The sequence below is a fragment of the Typopeltis vanoorti genome, chromosome 18 (assembly GCF_054136105.1).
Source record: "Typopeltis vanoorti isolate ZY-2024b chromosome 18, IOZ_Tvanoo_1.0, whole genome shotgun sequence".
In the NCBI taxonomy this organism is placed as follows: domain Eukaryota; kingdom Metazoa; phylum Arthropoda; class Arachnida; order Uropygi; family Thelyphonidae; genus Typopeltis; species Typopeltis vanoorti.
In genome coordinates, this window is record NC_143566.1 from 64,959,166 (window position 1) to 64,983,608 (window position 24,443).

The 24,443-nt window shown below is 34.8% G+C and overlaps 1 protein-coding gene across 1 annotated transcript in view; it reads left to right on the forward strand.

The window, feature by feature from the left end:
- The window catches only part of Zir (dedicator of cytokinesis), a 667,641-nt gene that overhangs the window by 586,469 nt on the left and 56,729 nt on the right, over positions 1 to 24,443 (forward strand). Inside the window, exon 41 of the mRNA XM_090407837.1 lies at positions 12,781 to 12,924. Within this exon, the coding sequence (XP_090263963.1) occupies positions 12,781 to 12,924 (144 nt within the window). The remainder of the gene's footprint in view (positions 1 to 12,780; positions 12,925 to 24,443) is intronic.

Below are 24,443 nucleotides of genomic sequence, written 5' to 3' on the forward strand. Positions count from 1 at the left end.
GGGCTCAGTTGATCTGTTCCAGTGAACAGGCACTGAAAGATGAATTTAAAATTATCAGCAATACTTTCCAAAAAAACGGATACAGCCAAAACACTATTAACAAAATTCTCTACAAACCTCAAAAAAAAAACAAAGACAAACCAGGCTACAGTAAAACTATAACCATTCCCTACATTAAAGGAATATCAGACAAAATAAACAGAGTACTACAAAAATACAACCTCAAAGCCACCTTTAAACCGCCTGCAAAATTAAAAATCTTTCTCAACTCATCCAAAGACCCACTCCCTCCACTAGCCCACCCGGGAGTATACCGTATTTATTGTACTTGCAACATACCATATATAGGAGAAACAGGACACACAATTCCTATCAGACAAAAAGAACATAAACGACACATTAAATATAATAATTAATGTGAATCTGGCCTTTCGGATCATGCCCTGAATACCTTACGCAGAATTTACTGGAAAAGCACTAGTTGTCTACATTGCACTAAAACATGGTATGAATGGAAATTTAAGGAAGCCTGTGAGATCATTATCAACCACCCCAATCTGAACAATAATGATGGTCTTAAAATCTCAAACATATGGAAGGCATATATTCGACCCACGAAACCTTCCTCACTAAGAACAACTATAAACAGAACTGTAGAAAATCCAGTATCTTAAATAACAATTGTAATACTAAAAATAGGATATCATTGTTTCTGAAAGAAAACCATTTGTAAGAAAGAATGTTTAATCCTGTCATCAAAAATAGAATTTAGCTTGATGTCATTTATAATTTTTTTTTTTTTTTCACTAGAGGTCATGCCAGTAGAATAACATGTGATCGAATCATTGTTTCTCTTGCTTACAGTTAATAATGTAACTCAGCTTGTCTTGTATATTTATATATGCTCTAGATGATGATCTTGATATGAAGATCGAAACGTTGGGATAATAAAAAAGTTTTTAACACGGTTGTAAACTCCATAAAAATTTTTTAAATGAATGCTGATTACCATGTAACACTAAAAGGCAGGAGATTGTGGATCTCTAAGTATGTTTAGCATGATCTTGAAAGGTATCACTCACACTCCACAGAAAAGGGAGAAACAGAAACCAGAATCCCTGCTCTGTAGAACAACCATGGCATTGTCCACTTAAGACTGCTGCTCAGCCACATGGTGGTATTTCACAGGCGATGAAAACATTTACCACCTACTGTCTAGTTGACATTTCCTCCAATTAGAAAGGTATCCCTTTGTAGTGGGAACATTCACTGGAAACAGGCCACACAAAGGGAAAGCAGGGTTGACTTGACAGGAAAGGCTGTATATTGCACATCCCTGTCCATTAGTGGTCCAAATATATATGGTATGTGGTGATAAAAATGATTGGACATGAGATGGAAAGAAATCACAGCCAACAGATGGCATAAGTAGGACTGATTACAGCCCTAAAAGTAAATTGCTTTGGTTATTTATGAATGTCAAGAGCAAACAGAAATAAGAGAGATGAAATTGTTTCACTGATTGAATAAATTTATTATTATTAAAAATATTTGACTCCATGGAGTCAGAGACTCATTGCAGGAGGTCACACTATTGCACACAATGCTAATCCAACCATGCCTTAAACTAATTTAATGTCTACCCCCCCTCCCTACACACACACTCAGGCAATGCATTCCACTCACCAACCACCCTCCATGCAAAGAACCTACTCCTCACTCCTCTGTTCACACCCTCCTTATATAGCTTCCAGTGATGGCCCCTTGTTCTACTCCTCTCTCCAATTCTATGAAAAATTTCTTCCAGGCCAACCCGATAACAAACCCTGACTAGCTCATATGTCTCAATTGTACCCCTTCTTACTCCTATTCACTAGAGTCTGCAACTTACATTCTCTCAATCTGTCCTCATACTCCACATTCCAAAGATCACTGACTACCTTTGTGAATCTTCTCTGGACCCTTTCCAACATATCCTCGTTACCATGAAAACCCGGTGACCAAATCAGAGCACAATAATCCATATGAGGCCTTATACAATGAAATCATAACCTCTCTATTTCTGCATGTCAGGGTTCTCCACATCATTGCAATTATCCGATGTGATGTCTTCACAACTTTGCAATGTGGCCTCTGAATTTCTGGTCCTTGTCCACCATCACTCCAAGATCTCTCATCTCTCCTCTACTTCCATTAAAGTTTCCCCACCAATTGTATACTTTGCAACATTGAACTGACAGTTCTACTTACTGCCCAATCATGCAATCTGTTCAAGTCCACTTGTAAAGCAATAACATCTGCTTGAATCTCCATGGCTCTCCCCAGTTTTGCATCATCTGCAAACAGCTGGATATCACTAATTAAACTGAATCCAATATCATTAACATACAAATTAAAACAATGGCTCTAAAACCGACCCCTACGGCACACCGCTAGTTACTTTCTCTTTCGGGATACTGCACCCCCATATATAACTTTCTGATACTCAGCTGACAGCCACTCACTAATCCAACTCAGAAGTCTGTTATCCAATCCCATCTGTTTCAATTTATTTAAGAGCTTATCGTGTGGCAGTCTATCAAAAGCCTTTACAAAATCTAAGTACACCACTGCATATGCATCTCCCCCCCCTTAGACAGGGGAGATGCATATGCATCTCCCCTGTCTAAGGTATTTGTCACTTTGTAATAGTACATAAGTAAGTTAGTGAACATGATCTCCCCTTAACAAACCCACATGCTCATAACCACAGAGAATACTGCTGTCATCAACCCATTTCTGTATCGTACTTCTCACCAATCTCTCCAGGATCTTCACCACAACTCCAGATAAACAGACTGGCCTATAATTTGAAGCTGCAGCCTTATCACCACCTTTATGCAGTGGAACAATTTTACCCTCCTTCCACTCCCTTGGAATTTGTGCTGTCATAAGACTCTTATTAAACAGGCATGCCAATACTACTGCCAATATCCTGTAACATTACCTTAAAATGCATGGTGATGTGTCATCAAATCCTATTGTCTTATTGACATCAAGTTTATTTATTTCCTCGAATACCTCTTGCTCACTCATTCTCTCCTATGTCCTCTACACTTAAGTGTTCCTCATGATTCCACATTGATTAGGATGAAATACCCTTATAAATTGATCACTGAATATCTCAACAATGTCTTCTGCAGCAGTTACCATCCTACCACTTTCATCCTTTAACTTCATCTTACCATAATCATTCTTCCTTCTACTTGCCATATATTTAAAAAAACTCTCTAGGGATTTTTTCTTTGCCTGATTTGCCAAATTCTGCATATACTCTGCTTTTGTTTTCCTTACTAACTGAGTCACTCTCCTGGCATGTTCTTTATACTCTTCATGTGACTGATTATTACCATTATTCATCTTGTACTTCCTCCAAAGTACTTTCTTTTTCCATATTTCATGTTTAAGCTCCACATTTATCCATTTTACATACCTTATTCAACCTTTTGGCCTTCGGAATACAGTTGTACATAGATGTATTCTTTGTCAACTCCCATGCAGCATTTATTTCCTTACCACTGAACTCCTCATTACACGTTATAACTCGAAGCTGTCTCTTAAGCTTGTCATAATCACCAGCCTTATAATTCGACATATATCCTTTCCTCACAAAAGTTTGCATATGACTAGCCACAACACAGGTGATTACTTCATGATCACTTTCACCAACTGGAGGAAAATGTGAAACCCCCTCTAACAATTACATCCTCTGATGAAATGATGAGATCTAGAACTCTTGATCCTCACTTGCCCTTCTCTACGTGCTGCCTGAGATAGTTATCTCTCAAGAACTCGAGAAATTCATTTTCCTTATTCCCAGATGCTATCTCTTCATTCCAATCTATATAGTTCGCCCACCATATATAGATCCCTTCTTGGCATTTTGCCAAGAATAGTCGATTCATGCTGAAAGGGAGAAAGAAATGAAGGATGTACGAATTGGTCGCCAACATGTGAAATCACATGCTTTCTTGTCTGTCGCTGTACTAGTACTAGCTTGATTTTTGTTGTCGCTTTTTTGCATCATTTTTTTATTATTAATTTGTCTGATGGATCCAGTACAGTCAACAAGTTCTGTTGTTAAACGTTTCAGTAGCTCTTGCAAAAGAATATTGAATAATATGCTGACATTCTGTGAAAAAGAATCGTCAGAAGGCCGTCTTCTCGTTCCCCTTGCTCAAGTCATAAAACGTGCAAGTGCAATTGCGAGCGTATCGGGGTCAACGGTTAAAGGAATTTGTAGGGAATCAAAAGGTGAAGGTAAGCCAAAATTTAAACCTCCTAAAAAAAAGCGCCAGAGTAAAGAACCATCAAAACCGTAGCTTTGAATGATTTTGATGTAGACGTTATAAGAAGAACTATTCACGAATTTTACGTGGTTGAGAAAAGAGTGCCAACTGTTCCGAAATTGATTCCTGTGCTTAAAGAAAAAATTAATTTTCTTTGGAAAAGAGAAACTTTAAGGAAAATACTTCACGAAATCGGATTTTGTTTTTAAAAGTCTCAGAATAAAAGGAAACTTATCATGGAGCGAAGTGACATTGTTTTATCTAGAACGCAGTATTTGAGAGCAATAAGACATTTCAGGGAGGAGAAAAGACCGATTGTGTATCTATGAAACTTGGATTGATAGTAATTTAACTTATGGAAAATGTTGGCAGACTAAAGAAGAATGTGGAGTGCTACAAACCGGAAATGCCTCACGTCGCATAATAATTTTGGGTGCATGTGGAGAAATGGGTTTTTTTACTGAATTCAAACTTACTATACAAAGCCAATTCAGCTGTTGGAGATTACCATGGGCAAATGAATTCTACGATCTTCGAAAAGTGGGCAGAAGAAAAACTGATTACAAACCTTCCTAAAAATGCTGTTGTTATAATTGATAACGCTTCATATCACTCTATTCGATTAAACAAGAAGAGAGCCAATCCATAAGAAGCAAGTTCTTATGGATTGGCTCTCTGCAAATAACATTTCTCATTCCCCAGATATGCGAAAAATTGAATTGCTTAATTTGGTCAAAAGAAACTCGCCCACAACTAAACTATTTAAATTCGACGCGATGCTCAAAGAGCATGGATTTCTAGCTTTGAGTCTACCACCATATCATTGCGATATTAATGCTATTGAGTATGTTTGGGCAGAAGTGAAAAGTTTCATTCGCCATCGCAACTGGGGATATTGACATGTCGAAACTTTTTAAGCTTTCAGAACAGGCAATTGAAAGTATTACAGTTCAAAACTGAGGAAAATATTGCTCTCATGTCACCTCATTGGAAAATATATATTGGGACAGAGACGGAATTATCGAAGAATTATGCGAATCTTTGGTGATCAGTTTAAGTGAAAGTGATAACGATTCGGACACCGATTCAGATGACTCTGAAGATTAAAAGAATTTGACAATGGTATTTTTTCCAACATTTTTTTGGGGATGGGTTTGTTAAAAGAGTCACAACAAGTCATAAATAATTAATCAGTTTAGGACATTAAAGTGTCTCAGTTCTCTCAACTGTAAGTTTAGAATATCTAAGTTCATTTGAAATAATTTATGTTTTTCTGTATAATTATTTTTATTTTATAGAAAACTTTCTTAAAAATAAACTTAGTTAATTTTTGTTTTATGCTATACCTTTTTTAATTTTGTTAATACTCTACGTACATTTTTCCAACTGTTATACAAGCAAAATAGTTACACTTTAAAAATAGCAATGTTCGTAAAAGAAAAGCTAAATTTTCTGACCTGTAATAATTACCAAACTGATTACCCTATTATCGGAATGGATTCTCCTTTTTCTGACATGCACAGAAGTGTCGAGGGACCTCTAATCGGTGGGCGAACTATACCACCATAATTAAAATCACCGATAATAATTGCCCTTCCTTTGTTCACTAATCCAAGTTTATACATTTCTTCATCACCACCTTTCCACATTCCCATGCCTATAGCAACATCCAACTAAATACACCTTCCTCTCAACCTCCACATTACACCACACTGCTTCACAACCATTGCCACTATTTCCACCTTTCATATCTACCTTATGTGGACTTAATTCCCCTGCTATCATCAGCAACACTCCCCCTCCCTACTTCCCCTTTCTATCCTTGCAAAAAATACTGTACGCTTCCATTTCTATTCCTGTTACAATATCATTTTCATTCAACCATGTTTCACTTCTTCCAATGATTTGGGAGCAAATAAACGCAATCACTGAAACCATTTCATCCCCTTTATTCCTGATACATCTGGCATTTGTAAACAAACACAGCAGTTTCATTTTTAGGTCTGTAGCCAGTCCTATCCAAACTATATGTTGGTTGTGATTTCCCCACTACACCTGCCCAATCATCTTTATCACTGCTTACCGTATACATCTGCTCAGTATCCACCCACATCACAATATACTCCATTTTCATACACACATTCACTCTCTCTCTCTCTATACCATGACTCCCTGTCCACCTGAGTTTCCCCATTTCCCTGTTCCTCTTGTATTCCTGTGCGCTCTTTTTATTCACCAAAATTTTTAGAATGAAGTGAAACATGATTGAAAAAATATGATATTCTGACATGAATAAAAACAGAAGATTATAAGGCTTTTCATGAATATAAAAAAGCAAAAGGGGGGGGGGAGATGATGTTGATAGGGAAATATTATATCTGCAAAAACATCAAGGTGGAATGGGGTAAAAAAAAAAAAGTGGCAGCGGTTTTGAGCATAGCCATATGAAAGAGACTGACAGATGATATTTTTTGGTTGTTGTGAGAGACCAGGGTATGTGGAGGGTGGTAATGGAAAAATGTGTAGGCAACTTTGGTTAGCAAACATGAGAATGGTAATCATTATGGATGATATTGATGAGAATGATATAGATTGGAAAGAAGAAAATAGCATCTGAGAAGAAAGAAGATGCATTTCTTTTGTCTTAGGCATTATCCAAAGGAAAGCCCACTGGGATCAAGAATCTTAGACCTGATCATATCATCAGAGGATGTGATTGTGAATGGTGTGTTGCTTTACCATTCATTTGGCGAGAATCATCATGAGGTCATCACTTGGGTGATGGCCAATATATGAATTTCTCCAGTAGGAAAGGATAGATGTGGAACGTCAAGACCAGTATTTATCAAAGGTTTAGAAGAAGTCTTGGAGCTGTAGCATGGAATGAGGAATTAAACGGAAAGGAGATAACTGCTGCTTAGTCACTGATGAAGAGCTATTTAACAGCACCAATGTGTGTGAATGTATATGCGGAAGGTCAAAAGGCTGAATAAGGCAAGTGTCAAAAGGATGAACAAAGAGATTAAGTATGAAATATGGAAAAAGAAGAAGGCATAGTGGAGGCAAATCAAGAAAACCACTAATAACTATCAGTTGAATGAAGAGTATAACAAGCAGACCAGGAAGGGGACTCAGTTTGTAAGGACAGTAAATGGATGAACAGAATTAGCAAATTAGGCCAAGAAAAATCCTGTTATATATAGGTGGAAATATATATATATATATATATATATATACACACATTTGACCTTTGAACAACGTGGAGGTTAGGGGTGCTGACCCCCCCACACATTGTTCAAAAATCTGCATATAACTTTTGACTCCCCCAAAAACTTAACTACTAATAGCCTACTGTTGACCAGAAGCCTTACTGATAACATAAACAGTCAATTAACACATATTTTTATGGTGCGTATATATTATATACCGGGGGGGGGCAAGTTCTTCGGTAATAAGAGCCACATATAATACATTTTTGAATGTTCAATAGCCGCAGGAAATATTTCAGAAATACATCTCTCAGCAGTGCGGCAGGAGATAGGAATTTTTTCTATTGCGTGTAACTTGTGTGTACCACATGAAGAGTGATGACGCAGAGTCCAGGCAATGGAGGCGGTGGGTAATGCAGCGATCATAGTAGTAATTTTTGGAACTAATTTTTGGCGGGAGCAACACAGGCCATAAAATGTCAAAACACTTTTTACCAACCAAATACAATAATAAAATCCACATTAACAACCTTTTGGCCGGTACCATTTAAAAGTTAAATATGTAAAGTTTCAAAATATATGTTTTTTACTTATCTTTAAAGCATTTACGAAATATAATATTCTAATATTGGTACACACTTTACTACTATAGATTATTAATATAAAAGTTTAGAAAAAATGGCAATGAAAACCAATATTGTCTCGGGAGCCGCAGTTTGCCCATCCCCTGTTATATACTATATTCTTACAATGAAGTAAGCTAGAGAAAAGAAAATGTTTTTAAAGAAAGTCAAGATGAAGTGAAAATACATTTACTGTACTGTATTTATCGATACAGTAGGTTTATATTGTCAGTTTAGAAGAGGAATCGTCTGTCTGTTAGTACCTACATCAATATTATTATTATTAGACATGACACCTCCAAGGAGTCCAAAGACTCATCAAGTGAGGACAATCACCCCACAACTCAATCCATCAACTACAGCAAACTGCAACTACCATCATCATCATCAACACCAATGCCATCTACTGCCAGCTAATACTGGTATTTCCACAGACAATTACAAATATCCATGTCCACGGCGGGATTCGCTAATCATTCGGCCAATCAGACTGGTATATATTGTCATATATATATACAGAACACTGTATGTGTCATATATTACTAATACTAGAGATCAAAAATGAAAAGGTAATCTGATAAAGAAATTCATATTTATTTACAGATATAATGATTCATGCATTGATAATGAAGAAGGAACAATATGATTGCTTTATCGTGGCCTAGTGCAATCGATTTGACTGATTTGCAGTAGCCTAGCCTATACACTAATGAATAAATAGTTAAATTTTTATATGCTAATTAATTTAACTAATTAATAACAGTTAATTTTGTATAGTTATGATTTAATACTGCATCCTTACATTTGTTTACATTTCTCTTAATTGCAAATGGCCATGTACAGTATGTAAGTGTTTGTGTGCGGAAGTTTGAATAAATTTTAACTTTTTATACTAGATCTGTACATGCTTTATGGTAATAAATGATAAATTTATTTTATTTTTTTATTTTTTCGATAGTTCTAAGCAATTCAGTTCGTCTGCACGTTTTTTAAATTGTTGCAAATCTCCAAAAATTTTTCTAATATATTTATTTAAAAAAAAAACATGTAGAAGTGGATTGCGCAATTCAGACCCTCATTTTTCAAGAGTCAACTGTATTAATATGTGTGGCACTAGCATACGAGGGCATGTGGTTGGTCAGCATATGCGGTTGGAAGACATGGCTGGTCAATGTGAGTTCTTAAAAAAGAGAAGTTTTAGTAGCAAGGAAAGCTTTTATTGTGTTCGTTTCATTATAGGTACTGGTTTTTAAGTTTGCACTATTGAAATTCACAATTTTTTGTATGATTGGTGTGGTCCTTTATTGGGACATTATTGTCTCTGAAAAGATGTGCTGTTAGGAAGCTCCTGAAAGATCAGTGATTTTTTTGTTGATTTATTGAGTATTTTCTTATATTTATTGGCATATTTTAGTATATTATTGTAATTATTTAGTGTATTTATTGTGTACAGCATTTAATAACATAATTGTAGAAATATAAGTTTTTACTATTTCTATTTTTTCTGTATTTCTATTTACTATTATTTCTGACATTAGAAATATCCTGATTAAAAGAAATTATTAGAAAAGTGACCAGAGATTAGAAAAGTGGAAAAACATTAATGAAACTTAGACAAGATAAGAAAAAGGATCAGAACAAGAAGAGGCAGGAAAGCACTGTTGGTAATCAGAATAATAATAACAACAAGGTAAGTTAATTAAAATCTTAAAAAAAATAGAGGTGATATGGTATGATATGGTGATTCAATCATAAAATTTGTGCTTACCATATGAGTAACTACCTTTTATTTCCCATGGGCAGAAATTAAAGTATGACAAACGTAATCGAAAAGAAAAGTAAAAGAAATTATTGGCCATGTAGGAACTAGTAATTTAAGTAGAGACAAATATGGTATGAGAGAGAATATGAAAAATCTGTTGGAAGAAGTGAGAAAAAAATGTGACAGAGTAAAAATTATAGGTTTGCTACCTAGATACGACAGTATCGAGTTAAGAAAGAGGGCAATGAGAGCAAATGACTCCATGCGCAGGCTGTGTAAAAGAAATGGATGCAGGTTTTTAGATATGTGAAGTATGTTTGATGGCAGAAAAGACTTGTATATGAGCGATGACCTGCACTTGAATTAATTTGGCATCAGGAGCCTGGAAAAATAACTCACATGAGACCTCATGCAGATAGTCAGGAAACTAGATCATCAAAGGAGGAATAGGGAAAAATGTGTGTGAAACTTTTCACACACATCTATGGTATGCAAACGTGATAAAGATATGAATGGCTTTGAATATGGTTATGCTTCTGGCAAAGGGGTGAACATATACGCTTTGGGCTTGGACTTTTTCAGTATTTCTGAAGAAGGAAAAGAGAAATTTCTACATTAAGGCCAAACAGCTTGCATATCTAATTATAGAAATAGACTAGGTGGTAATTTGTTATTTGTATACACAAATGCCAGGAGCATCAGGAATGAAGGGACTGAATTTGTTGCTTTATTGAATTTGATATGGCCTAAGATTGTTGGCATTAGTGAAAACTGGCTCCCAGAATCATATATGGTAACTGGGATCAAGTGTAATGGATATACTACTAATGATTTCAGATGACTAAGTCCAGTTAGGGTAGAAATGCAAGAAAACAATGATGGTAACAATGTTTCATGTAGCAGTGAGTTTGAAGATATATGGTGTGAAGTGCAGGCTAACAGAATGAAATATGTGGTGGGATACCGCTACAGACCTGGTGGCTCAGTTGCAGGGGACAAAAAAATACATCATCAGTTTAGCCTTATGGGTACCAAATGAATGATCATTATGGGTTACTTTAAATATCCAAACATTGATTTAGTAGAAAAAAAATCTGATAAGAATGAAGAGGAATTAGTTGAATTTTTGGGAGACAAATCAAGCAGCACATGAAAGAAGGAACTTGAGGTCAAAGAGTGTTATATTTGTTCATACCATCAGAAGCGGTCTCTGTTAAGAATATGACTATTTCATCACCAGTTGGTGACAGTGATCATGCCGTACTTTCTTGGGAAGTATTTAATTATATTGATGTTTTAATTAAGACAGGTTATATGCTGAATTAGAAAGATGGAAATTATGATCATCTTAGGAGAATACTATCTTTGGTCCCATGGTATCAGTTACTGAATGGGAAAGATATCAGCAATGCATGGGAATCTTTGAAAAAGTGCTTAAATGAGGTGGTATCTAAATGTATCCCTAGAGTTTGAGATTGAGAACAGTTAAATGAAGAATCTAAGCTCAGATTAGGAAAGTGACTATTATTGTAACAAGAGAAAAATTATATGAGACGAGACTAGCACTGCAGTCCTGAGCAATACCCACTAATAATTAATGACAAACTTATCTTTTTTTTCTTTCCACCTTACTGTCAATGTTACCACAATCTCTACCATCTGCAGAAGAAAATAATAAATAAAATATTATGGAAGTTTTTTTCACTTGGTTCTGCTACTAATTATATATTGGGTTTTATCCTTTATCCAAGTGTTAGCAAACAAAGTTTGCGCCTGAAGTACTTTCAGGACAGGGGCAACTCGTGGTAAAGGCGGCATAAGTTCTCATCACTTCTCATGTACCATATAAGTTCTCATGCACCTCTGGGTCTGGCTCCCACTAATGAGACCTCAATAAAGGTCGAAACCAGACTGGGTAGTGACCCTTCCCTTAATGCATAAAATTATACATGTCTGCAAGGAGATGTGCTTTGCATTATGGGAGATACTAAGGAAAGTGATGAGAACTTAAACCACCTTTACCACAAGTGGCCTCAGTCCTGAAAGTACTTCAGGTGCAAACCTGAAAGTACTTCAGGTTTGCACCTGAAGGTACAAAACTTTCAGGTTTGCCTTTATCCAAGTGTTAGCAAACGAAGGATAAAACCCAATATATAATTAAAATAGAATGTTTTAAAAAATGCTAAAACTATGTGGATGGTGTATTATGTCTGTTGAACAATTTGAAAAACCTGAGTTTCTGGGAGGAAAAATCCTATCATCCCTGTATGAGAGTGGCTTACTCTCCTTCAGTTTAAAAGAACCTATATAGGATCCAGACTTGGTTCTTTCTATTGGCAAATATTATGATGTGAAGCCCTCATGACTGTAGTGCATGAACCTGCACTTTCGTGTGTCAGTAGGAGATCTCTAAATCTGGTAGTTGTAAAAATAATATTCTTTGCAGGAGTAGATTGAGTAGTGTAGAATGACCTCTTGCAATGAGTACTTGGACTCCATAGTGTTGGCACATAATAAAATTATGAAATTTGACTTTCATTCCTGCTTTCAAGAGCTATATCAGTATTTGACAAAATGGCATTAGTCAAAGAGTAGTATGTTGATTATCAGTTAAAATTGCATGGCTAATTTTTAGCATCTTTGGCAAATTCATTGTTAAACACCTTTTATAATGTGTCCATTTCAATAACTGATAAAATACCTTGTCACTAACCAGTCACCAAAAATTTTTAGCCTCTTTCTTAAAATATATATAACTACAGTATACATATTTGCTACATCTTGGTCTTGCATTAAAACATAGAAGTACTAAACTGATGTATAGTAATTTCTTTTAAAAACTTTTTTTCCTCCCATAGATTGTATTAACTCCAATTGAAGTGGCAATTGAAGACATTAAGAAAAAGACTATGGAATTAGCAATTGCAACTCATCAGGAACCAGCAGATCCAAAAATATTACAAATGGTTCTTCAGGGATGTATTGGCACTACTGTTAATCAAGTAAGTCAGCTATTACTTATAGGTGTGCATATAATAATAGTAACAGCAGTTAAGTCTGATTTTTTTTTTTTTTTTTTCATTGAGGAATGCATTTGATAATTAAAGGATGAAGAAAACATTATGGAAAGATTGACTTTCTCTTTTAACTTCTGAAAAAAAAAAAAAAAAATTCTGCTTTTCTGCAATTTCAGTTAAGAAAAGGAAATCAGTAGTAGAAAGTTTTATCACTTGATTAGAAATTAAATTAAAGTTGCAGAAAATTATATTCTTGCATTATCAAACAGAGTTTGCATGTGAAGTGCCTTCACAACTGGGAAGGGGTCACTACCCATAATTCATAACAGTGCACATATCTGAAAGGAAGTGTGCTTTGCATTATGGGATACTAAAGCAATTGATGCAAAGTCATCAGCCTCTATATACAAGCAACCTAGTTGTGAAGATACTTCACATGCAAACTTTATTTGCTTACACTTGGATCAAGGATTAAAAACTAATATCTTTTCTTGGCAAGTTTAATTTAATTAAGGAAATTAGGAAGATATATCAAAACTCTATGCATATTTTTACATAAAAACGCAGAAACTCGTATATCCTATATATATATATAATGAAAATCAGTCTGGAAATGTGTGTCGCTATCTAGAATTAGAATTTTGATTTTGGTACTTTTCCAGTTTTAAAAACAACTATGGATATCATTTCTCAAATTTTATCATTAAAAGTATGTTTTAATGGATAAAATGTTCACTAAGTCACTCACCATCAAGGTGAATGACCTAGTTTCATATGGAGGCAGTAAAGTTTTACTTTCAAAAAACAAACAAACCATACAGCAGGATATAATATACCTGTGGTTTTTTAGTTCTCAGCATGATCATAAACAGTACAACAATAATTTCTTTTCTATAGAAGAAAATGACTGATATTGTCATGAATTCATCTTTATTATTATCATTACCTTTTAATTCAACACTGAACTTTTTTTTAAAGTAGTGACAGTGTTGAAAAATTTCATTACATTCTCTGTCCTTTTATCTTTGCATGTTATTGAAAAGACAAAGTGACAGAGAATGTAATTAAAATTTCATTAAATGCAGAAAGGTGCATTTTTTTTTTTTTTAATGTGAAGGATCAGTATAAATTGCTGTTCTCTGCAACTTTTTTGCTCCTCTTGAGTAAGAGTATTATTATTAACATCAGGCCTCAATGGAGTCAAAAAGAAAGACTCATTACCAAAAGTTTACACCTCATGCAAAAGATCATCAAACCATGTCTTAAACATATTCACAGATTTACTGCACTCAACAGCCACTCTTCATACAAAGAAACTGATCCTCACTACATCCTCCTTATACAGCTTCTGTGGATGGCCTCTTTTTCTACCAGTGTCTCCATATACTCTATGAAAAGTATTGTATGAGGAAAGATGTGAAAGAGTTATTGGAAGAAGCAAAAAAGATGAGTGAGAAGATGAAGTTTGTGAGTCTACTGTCACACTTTGATAGAGGCAAACTGAGAATGAGAGATGATAGCTAATGGATCAATACACACATTGTGCAGAAAAAATAATGCAGTGATTGCATATCTATTGCCTGAGTCTGGTGGATGGAAAGATTTTTGCAATGCTGATAGACTGCACTTAAACAGACTCAGAGTTAGGTCTCTAGAGAGTGCTTTGTTCACTGAGTGTGGAAGCACAAAGACAGAAAAACTAAAGAAATTAGGATGGATGCAGATGAATGTATGTGTGAAGGCACCCATGAAGCAAATGAGTGTGTGAATAATCAAAAAAATGCAGAATCTAGTCTCTCAGGCAACAATATTGAATGCTCGTCAATTCAGAATGTAAAGGTGGTTGAGAACATAAAGTGATGGTTCTGTGTCTATATACTAATGCTAGAAGCATCAGGAATAAGAGGGAAGAGTTTTTGCCATTGATTATTGCAATCTCACCAGTTATAGGCATTAGTGAGATTTGGCTAACAGCAGATGACGTAGTTACAGGGATAGATGAATGGATTTAGTATTTTCAGAGAAGATAGAATAGACAGGACAGGAGAGTGAGGTATTGCTGATGATAGCAGATGAATTGCAGCCAACAAGAGCAGGAGTCAGTAGGGCAGATGACAGTTCTTTTGAGTTAATCTGATGTAAGATTAAGTCCTACAGAACAAAATTGGTTGTTACTGTAAGCCAGAGGGTGCCAGGGATGATGTGGAAAGACATACATCAACAGATTTGTGCATGAGTGCAAGTCGAGTAATTATTATAGGGAACATTAACTTTGGATACATATATTAGAAGAAAGAAAGATCATATAACAGGAAGGAAATGGAATTTATACATTTACTGAGAAATAATTACTTGAAGCCGAATGTGATGGAGGGAATTGGAGTACAACAGTGTTGGATCTTGTAATTGGATTAGAAAATCTATTTATAACTAAGGTGGCCACATTGCCTCTGATTGGGGGAAGTGATCATGTGATGGCCAAGGAGTATCACACTATAATTTGAAGCCAGATATTCACTTGACTGATGATGATGCAAAATTGATTAGGATAATAATTAATCAAGTAGAGAGCTTGCAGGATGATTTAAGTAGGCTAACAGTATGGACAAAATCATAATGGATGTCAATTTAATGTGGAAAAGTGTAAAGTTATGCAATCATCATCATCATGCGTATCAAGGATTTAGGCCTAGCATGGCCTGTTCTGGCCTTAGAAGTCATCGTTTAAGAGGACGTCCTGTTTTCTTTTTCCTAATGGCTTGTACTTTAAGGCTTGTTTTGGTAATCTTTCTGTTTTCATTCTTTGAACATATGTTCCATCCATTTATGTTTATATTTTTTAATTTTTTCTATTACTGGTTCTTGATTTAATTCTTTCATAATTTCTTTCTTTCTTTTGTGATCAAATAGGGTATACTTTGCAGTTTTTCTCATAAACTTCATTTCTGCTGTTATTAATCTTTGTTTGTTTTTTGTTTTATTGTCCAGATTTCACTTCCATACATTAAGACTGATGGGGCTAATGTATTGTATACTTTTAGTCTGGTTTGTGTTTGAATTAGGTTTGGTTTAAATATAGAGTTAATTACACCTGTTATTTTTAAATATTTTGCAATTTTTACATTTATATCTGTTTCATTTTCATATGTGATCATACATCCTAGGTAGTTAAATGAATTCACTGTTCTAAGATCTTGTTATCTATTACTATTTTAGTTCTTGCTGGATCTTGTCCTCTAAAGGCCATAGTTTTTGATTTTTCCGTTGATATTATCATACCATAATCTTTGGATATCTCATTTAGATCTAAAATAGCTTTCTGTAAGTTATCTTCATAATTTGTAATTACTATTTGGTCGTCGGCAAAAAGGAGAGTGTTTAAGTTCACTGTAGGAGAAAGTTTAATTCCTTGATGTAAATTTTTATTCCATTTCATTATTATTTCATTTAAATAGATATTAAAAAGAGTTGCTGAGAGGGGACATCCCTGTCAGACCCCTTGGTTAATCTCTCTCGTATATGATAGCTCATGATTTAATCTTATTTGTATTTGATTATTTTCATATATACTTGTGATAGCTTTTAGGATATTATTTGGTATTTATCTTTCTTTTAATATGTTAAATAATATGTTTCTTTTAACTTTGTCAAATGCTTTTTCAAAGTCAATAAATGCAATATGTGTTTCTAAATTGTATTCTCTTCTTTTCTCTATTATTAATTTTAGGCAAAAGGCCGGGTCTATATATGATTGTCCTTTTTAAGATATTTAAAAATTTCTTAAAAGTTTGCTATTTAAGATATATTTTGTAACAGGAATTTAGTATACTGATACCTCTATAGTTTTTAGGATCATCTGTATTACCTTTTTTAAAGATAGGAATCACAATTGCTTTTTTCGATTCTATTGGGGGGATACCAGTTGAATAAATTTTATTTAAAAATAATAAGAGTCTTTCTTTGAATCTTGTTCCTGTGTATTTATATAGTTCTGAACCTAGCTTATCTTCTCCAGGTGATTTTCTGTTTCTTGTTCTTTCAGGCTGATTTCTAATTCTTCTTTAGTTATTTCCTTTTCATTTTCATTAATTGTTTGCCAGTTGTCTTTTTTAAAATATTTATCTGTCCACAATTCTGTGTAGTAATTTAGAAATTCTTCTAATTTCAATTCGGTGTTTAATTTTATGTTTTCTTTGGTATCTGCATTTAAGTTATGCAGTGTGGAATACAAATATTACAAGATATGTATCGTATTGTGGGAACCTTACTCCAGAAAATTAATGAAGCCATGGATTTGGAGATAAGAGCTTCCATAGCTTAATCGGCATAGACAAAGCCCTTCGGTTAGAAAGACCTGGGTTCAATTCCCATCCATGATATCAGGAATCTTTATCTGGTCTCTTTCAGCTAAAGGTGAGTTAGCTGGTCTCATAGAGATGGAGAATTTTTTCTCCCAGAAACTTGAGTTTTTTGTCCCTCAGAAAAGGAAAATAAGTCCTGTGAACACACACTTCTACAGACAAACCCCCCCCCACCCCAATGTCAGGCTCTGCAACAAGTCAGTTGGGATCGGGCACACAAGGTTGCATCATGTAAGAAGGCCAAACCCAAATATATGGGATAAGAAGAAGAAGGGGGATTTGGAGATAGAAAGCTGAAGTTTACAGGGCATATTGCTGAAGTGGCCAGGGTAGCTCATAGGATTACTTGGTTATTGTAGAACACACTAACAAGCAGAGATAAGGGAGTTATCAATCCTCTTTATAAAACTTTAATATGACCACATCTGGATTACTGTGCTTAGGTCTGGTCATCTGGGTTTCTTGGGAATGAGGAACTGATAGAGAAAGTCCAACTTATAAAGAAGGACACAACTTATGCCCAGTAGTCTTAGTGAAGGACCAGAAGCAGGAGGAAAGCTTATTGCATTTCATTCTTATCCTTCCTTGGAATTGTTGGTAACTTCTTTGCACTTGTTGTGGACTGTAGTGTAAGCTGAATAAGAAGCCAGGGTTTTGTATTATTATTATTATTATTATTATTCAGGCCTCCATGGAGTCAAAAGGCTCATCGTGGGAGGTCCTTCCTAAGAACATAAAGTCTGTCAAGACTCATCGAGGGGAGGTCCCCCCCCCCCAAGAAACACAAGGTCTATCATACCACTCCTTAAACTCATTGACCGTTCTCGCTCTCACCACTCAGGCAATGCATTCCACGGTTCAACCACCCTCCACACACCACCCTCATGGACTGTAGAGGCACTTTTTTTTCCAGTTGTAATATCAGGGGTTTGTAGTGAAGTGGGGAATGAAGGCCTCATATGAGTTGGAGGTAAAGACTGATGTGAAGTGGTTTGCCTTATCCATGGGTGAAGGTACATGGTACAATCACAATGTGAGAGGGATAGAAATAGGGAATGATAGAAGTTGTGGCCAATAGTCTTAGTGAGGGACCAGGAAGCAAGCATATTGCATTATGAAGTCTGCTTTGGAATTGATAACTCCCCCCCCCCTGTTTCTGGCTGTAGTGCAAGCTGAATGAGAAGCTAGATTTTTTGGATTTAAGCCATTCTAAAAAAATGTGCCTCTTCAGTCCATGTCAAAAATGCAGCATTTGGCAGAGGCACATTTTTTTAGAAAACCAGGGCTTGGATAAGGGTCGGGAATTCTCAGCTGAGTGGGAAATGAAGGCCCTCATTCAGAGAGGATTATTCTGGCTATTAGTTCTGTGCAGATGTTTCAGGAAAACAAAAACAGTAATCTAATCATAGAAAAGAGGTATTAAAATTTCACAGGTCATCCCAGTTAGCACATTTATAGTGCCATGGGGTACCAGGCTGAGATTGACTGAAAAGAGGAGAATGATCTGCAAAATGGGAAACTTGAATAAGATTATTGTCATAGTTGTGATGAGGAGAGCAGACATCCTCAGTGTATTTGGAGGGAGAGCTGGTTAAGAAAAAATCCAGAGTTGAAGAATGATGAGGATTATATGGTATTCTGGTTAGTAATTTAACTGTTGTGATAGATCATGACTGATGATCTATCAGCTGGGAAGCTGAACTATTTGATCTCTGAAACTAGAGAGGGAAGCCAGTTTGTGTTTATAGACATTAGTCTTCTAGTAAGACAGCCTTGCAATTAGGGGTAATTAGATTGTATGAAATCAACTTTTAGTGATATACTCAAAAAGGGCAGCAGAGTTGGGTCAGAATTATGGGAGCAGTAGTTGCAGCAAATGAAAGATAAGAAATGAGATAAGAAATAGATTGAAAAGTAGGGATTCCAGGTTGGATAGTCTTTGGCAAGTGATATCTGATTTAACGAAAGCACATGCCCCTCCATTTTTTGTAAAATGCGTTGTACAAATGTAGTTGGGTGGGCTATAGTCCTGGAAGATGTCACTTAGGGTTCTGTAGGGAATAGTAGATCAGGTGTTGATGTCTGTAAGTGGTATATATATCATTGTTTGCATTGATGCTCCAGATGTTGATGAAATGGATATGAAAATGTTTTTACTGGAAGAAATTTTGATGTTATTTTTAGGGATTTGATATATTTTTATTATTTACAGGGTGTTCGGGATAAATTTGACAGTTTCGTAAGGAAAAAGAAAATCTTCTTTGTATCTATTAAATTTAATGAATTGACAAAAAAACATTACAGGCAGAGTTAATTACAATACTATCAACAAGATTTACTCAAAATAACCACCATTAGCATCGATCACAGCTTCAATTCTGCTTCGGAACCTCGAACAAGCTGATGCTACAGTCTCCCTGGGAAGGGCCGCAAAAACTGTTTTAATTTTATCCATTAACTGGGCTTTTGTATTACTGGAAGTGCGATTGGTGTCTTTTTCAACTGCGCCCCATACAAAATAATCCATGGAGTTAAGGTCTGGGGAGTTTGGAGGCCAAACATTTGGACTGGTGAAGTCGTAGAAATTTTCAGACAACCATTTTTGACTTTTCCCAGAGGTGTGGCAAGGGGCCGAATCCTGCTGCCATACATACGGCCTACCATTGGCTACCCTTGTTATCCAGGGCTTGACTACAGTTAGCAACTCCACGAACAAAGCCCGAATTCCAATGCCAGGGTTCTTCAACACCTGTTCCTGCAGATTTGCGAGGAATTCTGCTGTACGAACGCAATCAGATCGTCTGCTAGGGATCTTTCTTCTTGCTACATCCTCGTAGTCACCATTGCAAGTCTCTAGTTCATGCCTGATTGTTTTTACTGTATTCAGGGAGCATTGGGCAGCAGTCGTAATATCCTTATTTTGATGGCGGGCACGAATCATCATGATACAAGTTATTCTCTTCCATGATTCAGGTGGGTTCCAGCTATCCATCCTTTCTGACATCTTGTATATGAATGAAGAAGGGTCCAAACTTTTAAATGAAGAGAAGTGTGTGTTAATACATGTAACTTACGGAAAAATATAATTAATTATAAATATGTCAAATTTATCCCGAACACCCTGTATATGTTTTTTGTTGTATTTTTAATTTTGTATAGGCGATTTTTTTACATCTGCAGTGATACTAATATTTCTGTGGCTGTCTTTCTTGGTAGAATCGATTCAGAAAATTAAACAGCAGGATGGAAGTAATGGACTTCTCTGGCTCCTGGATAGCAGCAGGATTATTCACAAGTTGATTGGAAAGCCTCCAACTGATGTGTTACCATTGAGTTCAGTCCCATGTACTATCTGGAAGCAAGCCTGTTGAAAACTGCTTTACTGCTGTATCCTCAAATGGAGGAGATAACTGGCTCCTAAGTTGAATGCTAACAGTGTGATGAGCATGCCTAGCAAGACCATCACTCACACTGCATGTGAGAAGAAAGAGGTAGGACACTCCATCTTGGAGATGAAACATGGCAGTAGACACTTCACACCTCCAAAAAGCAGAGCAGTGCTATTTCACCAGATGCTGAAAGACATTTACTACTTAGAGGTCTAGCTGGCATTTCCTCCAGCTAAGAAGATATGCTTTTAAGGCAGCAATGCTTGCCTCATCAGAGCTCTGTTTGGAAACAGCCCATACCACGGAAAAGTGGGGTCAACTTGATTTGGCTGGGAGAGGCTATATATTGCACAATCACCATCCCATATAATGACCCATATATGCTTACTAAGAAGGCCCTCTCCAAATTAAGAATACACTAATAAAATATATATTAATTCGGATTTTTAAAAAATCATTTATAAAGATTTTCGAATTGTGTTCCACAGCTGTTTACTCCAGTTTCTGATGGTAAAGGAGTGGTATGTGTATGCCTCACCTGAGTATCCTCATGGAAGTGATAATTACAGTTGACAAGGAGATGATTAAGCAAAGAATACTGATAAGATATACATATGGATATGTTTCTGGGTTTGGTAGATGTGAATGTTGTAGTTTGCTAAAAAAGAAACTTCACCATTCTGAGAAAATAATAAAATAATAATTCAGAGTAAAAAAAAATAGTAAAACTTGAAAAAAGAACAACTGATAAGGATTTTTGAATCATGTTCATTTCTTATTATATTCAGATGAACTGCACTTGTAGGATTGCATTTAAATTTCTCACAGATTTCAAATGGTCCATGCACCACAGATTGGAAAGCAGTGCACAGAAGGAAAAGGATTGGGTTGAGTTGTTTTTAATTACTTGTGAGAGTATTTCTAGCCGAGTTGTGTGTTCTGTAGGATGAAAAACCCAAGCTTCCTGTAGAACAAAACTTTAAACCTCTGTATGGAGACTAGCTTATTCACCTTAAGATCAGAAGCCCTGATAAAAAATTCTTTCAGCTCAGGAATAGGTATTTAGTCCATTTGTTAATATTTAATGAATTTATTTATCCTGTAGGCGACTGCGCCATTGTTAATATTTAATGAATTTATCCTATATAGGCTGCGCCATTGTTATTTATAATGTGTATTATAAATAATATTTCATTTACTAACAATTATTTTTATTTTTGACTCCGAGTGTCCCTATATGTTATTATATTTGCACAAAGAGTTCACTCCAATTGGTGCAATGACTTTAACTCACTCCTTCAGAATCCAACTAATCATTGACTCAATACCAAGTACAAAATAAACACATTTAATAAAACTTAAAACAATATATATACACTTCTAGTAAAAATACATAACTACAACTACAGATTATATGGATCCAAGGCCTTATTAAAAAAATATAAACTTACTCTTAAGACAAAACACCTTTTTTTTACAATCAAAAAAAATGTTCATAGTCTTATTCTCTTCCTGTTAAGGCTCTTTCCAGAAGTTACAAGGTTCTGTACTTCATTTTTTAGGATCCCTTTAAAATTCCTTTTTACTGCCTCACACAAAACAAAATCAAGTTCCTTCCTACTTGAATATATCTTGGCCAGTTTATAAAAACTTAATTTCAAGATTTCCCTTTTCTTTACTTATTCCTTCTTGAAACATATTATTTCCACCATTCCTTTTTCGGAATACAATATGAAATTTCCTTTTAATTGCCGCACACAAAAAATCAAGTTCCTCCCAACTTGAATATTCCTCGGCCAGTGTTCTAAAAACTTAGTTTCAAGATTTCCCTTTTTCTTCTGTACTTATTCCTTCTTGAAACATATTATTTCCACTATTCCTTTTTCGGAATACAATATGAAATTTCCTTTTGACTGCCGCACACAAAAAAATCAAGTTCCTCCCAACTTGAATATTCCTCGGCCAGTTTATAAAAACTTAGTTTCAAGATTTCCTTTTTCTTCTGTACTTATTCTTTCTTGAAACATATTATTTCCACTATTCCTTTTTCGGAATACAATATAAAATTTCCTTTTAACTGCCGCACACAAAAAAATCAAGTTCCTCCCAACTTGAATATTCCTCGGCCAGTGTTCTAAAAACTTTCCGAACGCTCTCTTGTTTACCACTGTAACTTGGATACGCAACGCTTTCTTGTCAGCTGTCAATCAAACATCAAGTTCACTCCGGGAGCATGCGCACTTCAACAACGTCAGAAACTACGCATTGTAATAATATGGCTGACTCGCTGTATCCACCAGCGCTGAAGAAAGTCTTTCACAAACACAAAATTCAACATTTAAAAATACAATAAACTTTCTTATAAATAATACAAATAATCAATTAAGTAAGTACTTCAATATTTTTACTTTTTTTTTACATATTACTTCTAACATAATATTTTCATAACGAGCACATCACAAGTGCAGACACTGCGTGTATGAAAACAAAAACTAACAAGCAAAATTAATACGTAAAAATATTCAGAATTTTTAATATGATTATTTTTACATCAGTTTCATTTTTCTGTGAAAAATTTTTTTTTTTTTTAAAAAAAAATTTTTTATATTTAACCTACATCTAAACAAACTTTTAATATTTATTTCTAAATCGTTATATTTTAAGTTCTAATCTAATTATCTAATCATTATGTATATCTTCTGAATCACTAGTTTCAGAATCATCTGACACTAGAGATAATTCTGAACTTTCTTCTTCCAAATTAGTATACTTAAAAATTTCATTTTTATACCTTTCAAACACTTCATTTAAACTACTTGAATGATGTCCTAAATCTATAGAATCATCACTATCAGAATCAGTTTCTACAGGTTTTTGAGATTCTAAAAGTTTCTGGGATTCCTTATCCTTACTAACTAAATTTGAGGTATCTTTAACTTCCCTTTTCTTATTTAATCCTATATTTATCAACCTATGAAATTCCGCTATACTTTCATCAATATTAGAATCAATTTGATTATCATTATTCCTACATTGTACATCATCTGAAACATGTGTCTTAGGATTTCTAAAATTTCTTGTATTTTGGTTCATTTTACCAAAATTTAATTTTTTCTTTCGCTGCATATTTGAATTATGAATATTAGATCTATTCCCTTTCCTATCATTTAACTTTGAATAAGATTCACAATTAGTATTAGAAAAACTACATTCATCCTTCAATATTTTATTCATATTATCACCTAAAGTAACTAAATTTTTATTTCCCAAAAAGTACCTTTTTAATCTATCAGAGTGTACATTTAAAATTTTACTAGGATTATTGACATCTTGAATTCTAAAATTCACAGGAGAAAAATTGTCTAAAATTCTAAATGGACCTAAGGCTTTCTTTCCTAATTTCCCAACTCTTTTAATACTAGATTTATCATCTAACAATACCAAATCACCTGGTACAAAAGATTTATATTTTTTAAAACGATTTATATACTGTCTAGTTTTCTGAGCACTTAATTTACTTATCTCACCTACTAGTCTATGAGTAGTGGAAAACTTATCTATTACTAATTCTAAATATTCATTTATATCACTGTATCCTGTATTTGGAATAACTGAAACAAGTTCATTAGGAAAAACTGGGTCAAAACCATATAATGCAAAAGATGGTTTTTCCTTGATAGCAGAATGAAAAGCAGACCTACATGCAAATAATGTTTGAGAGATATGTGTATCCCAATCATTCATTTTGGTGTTT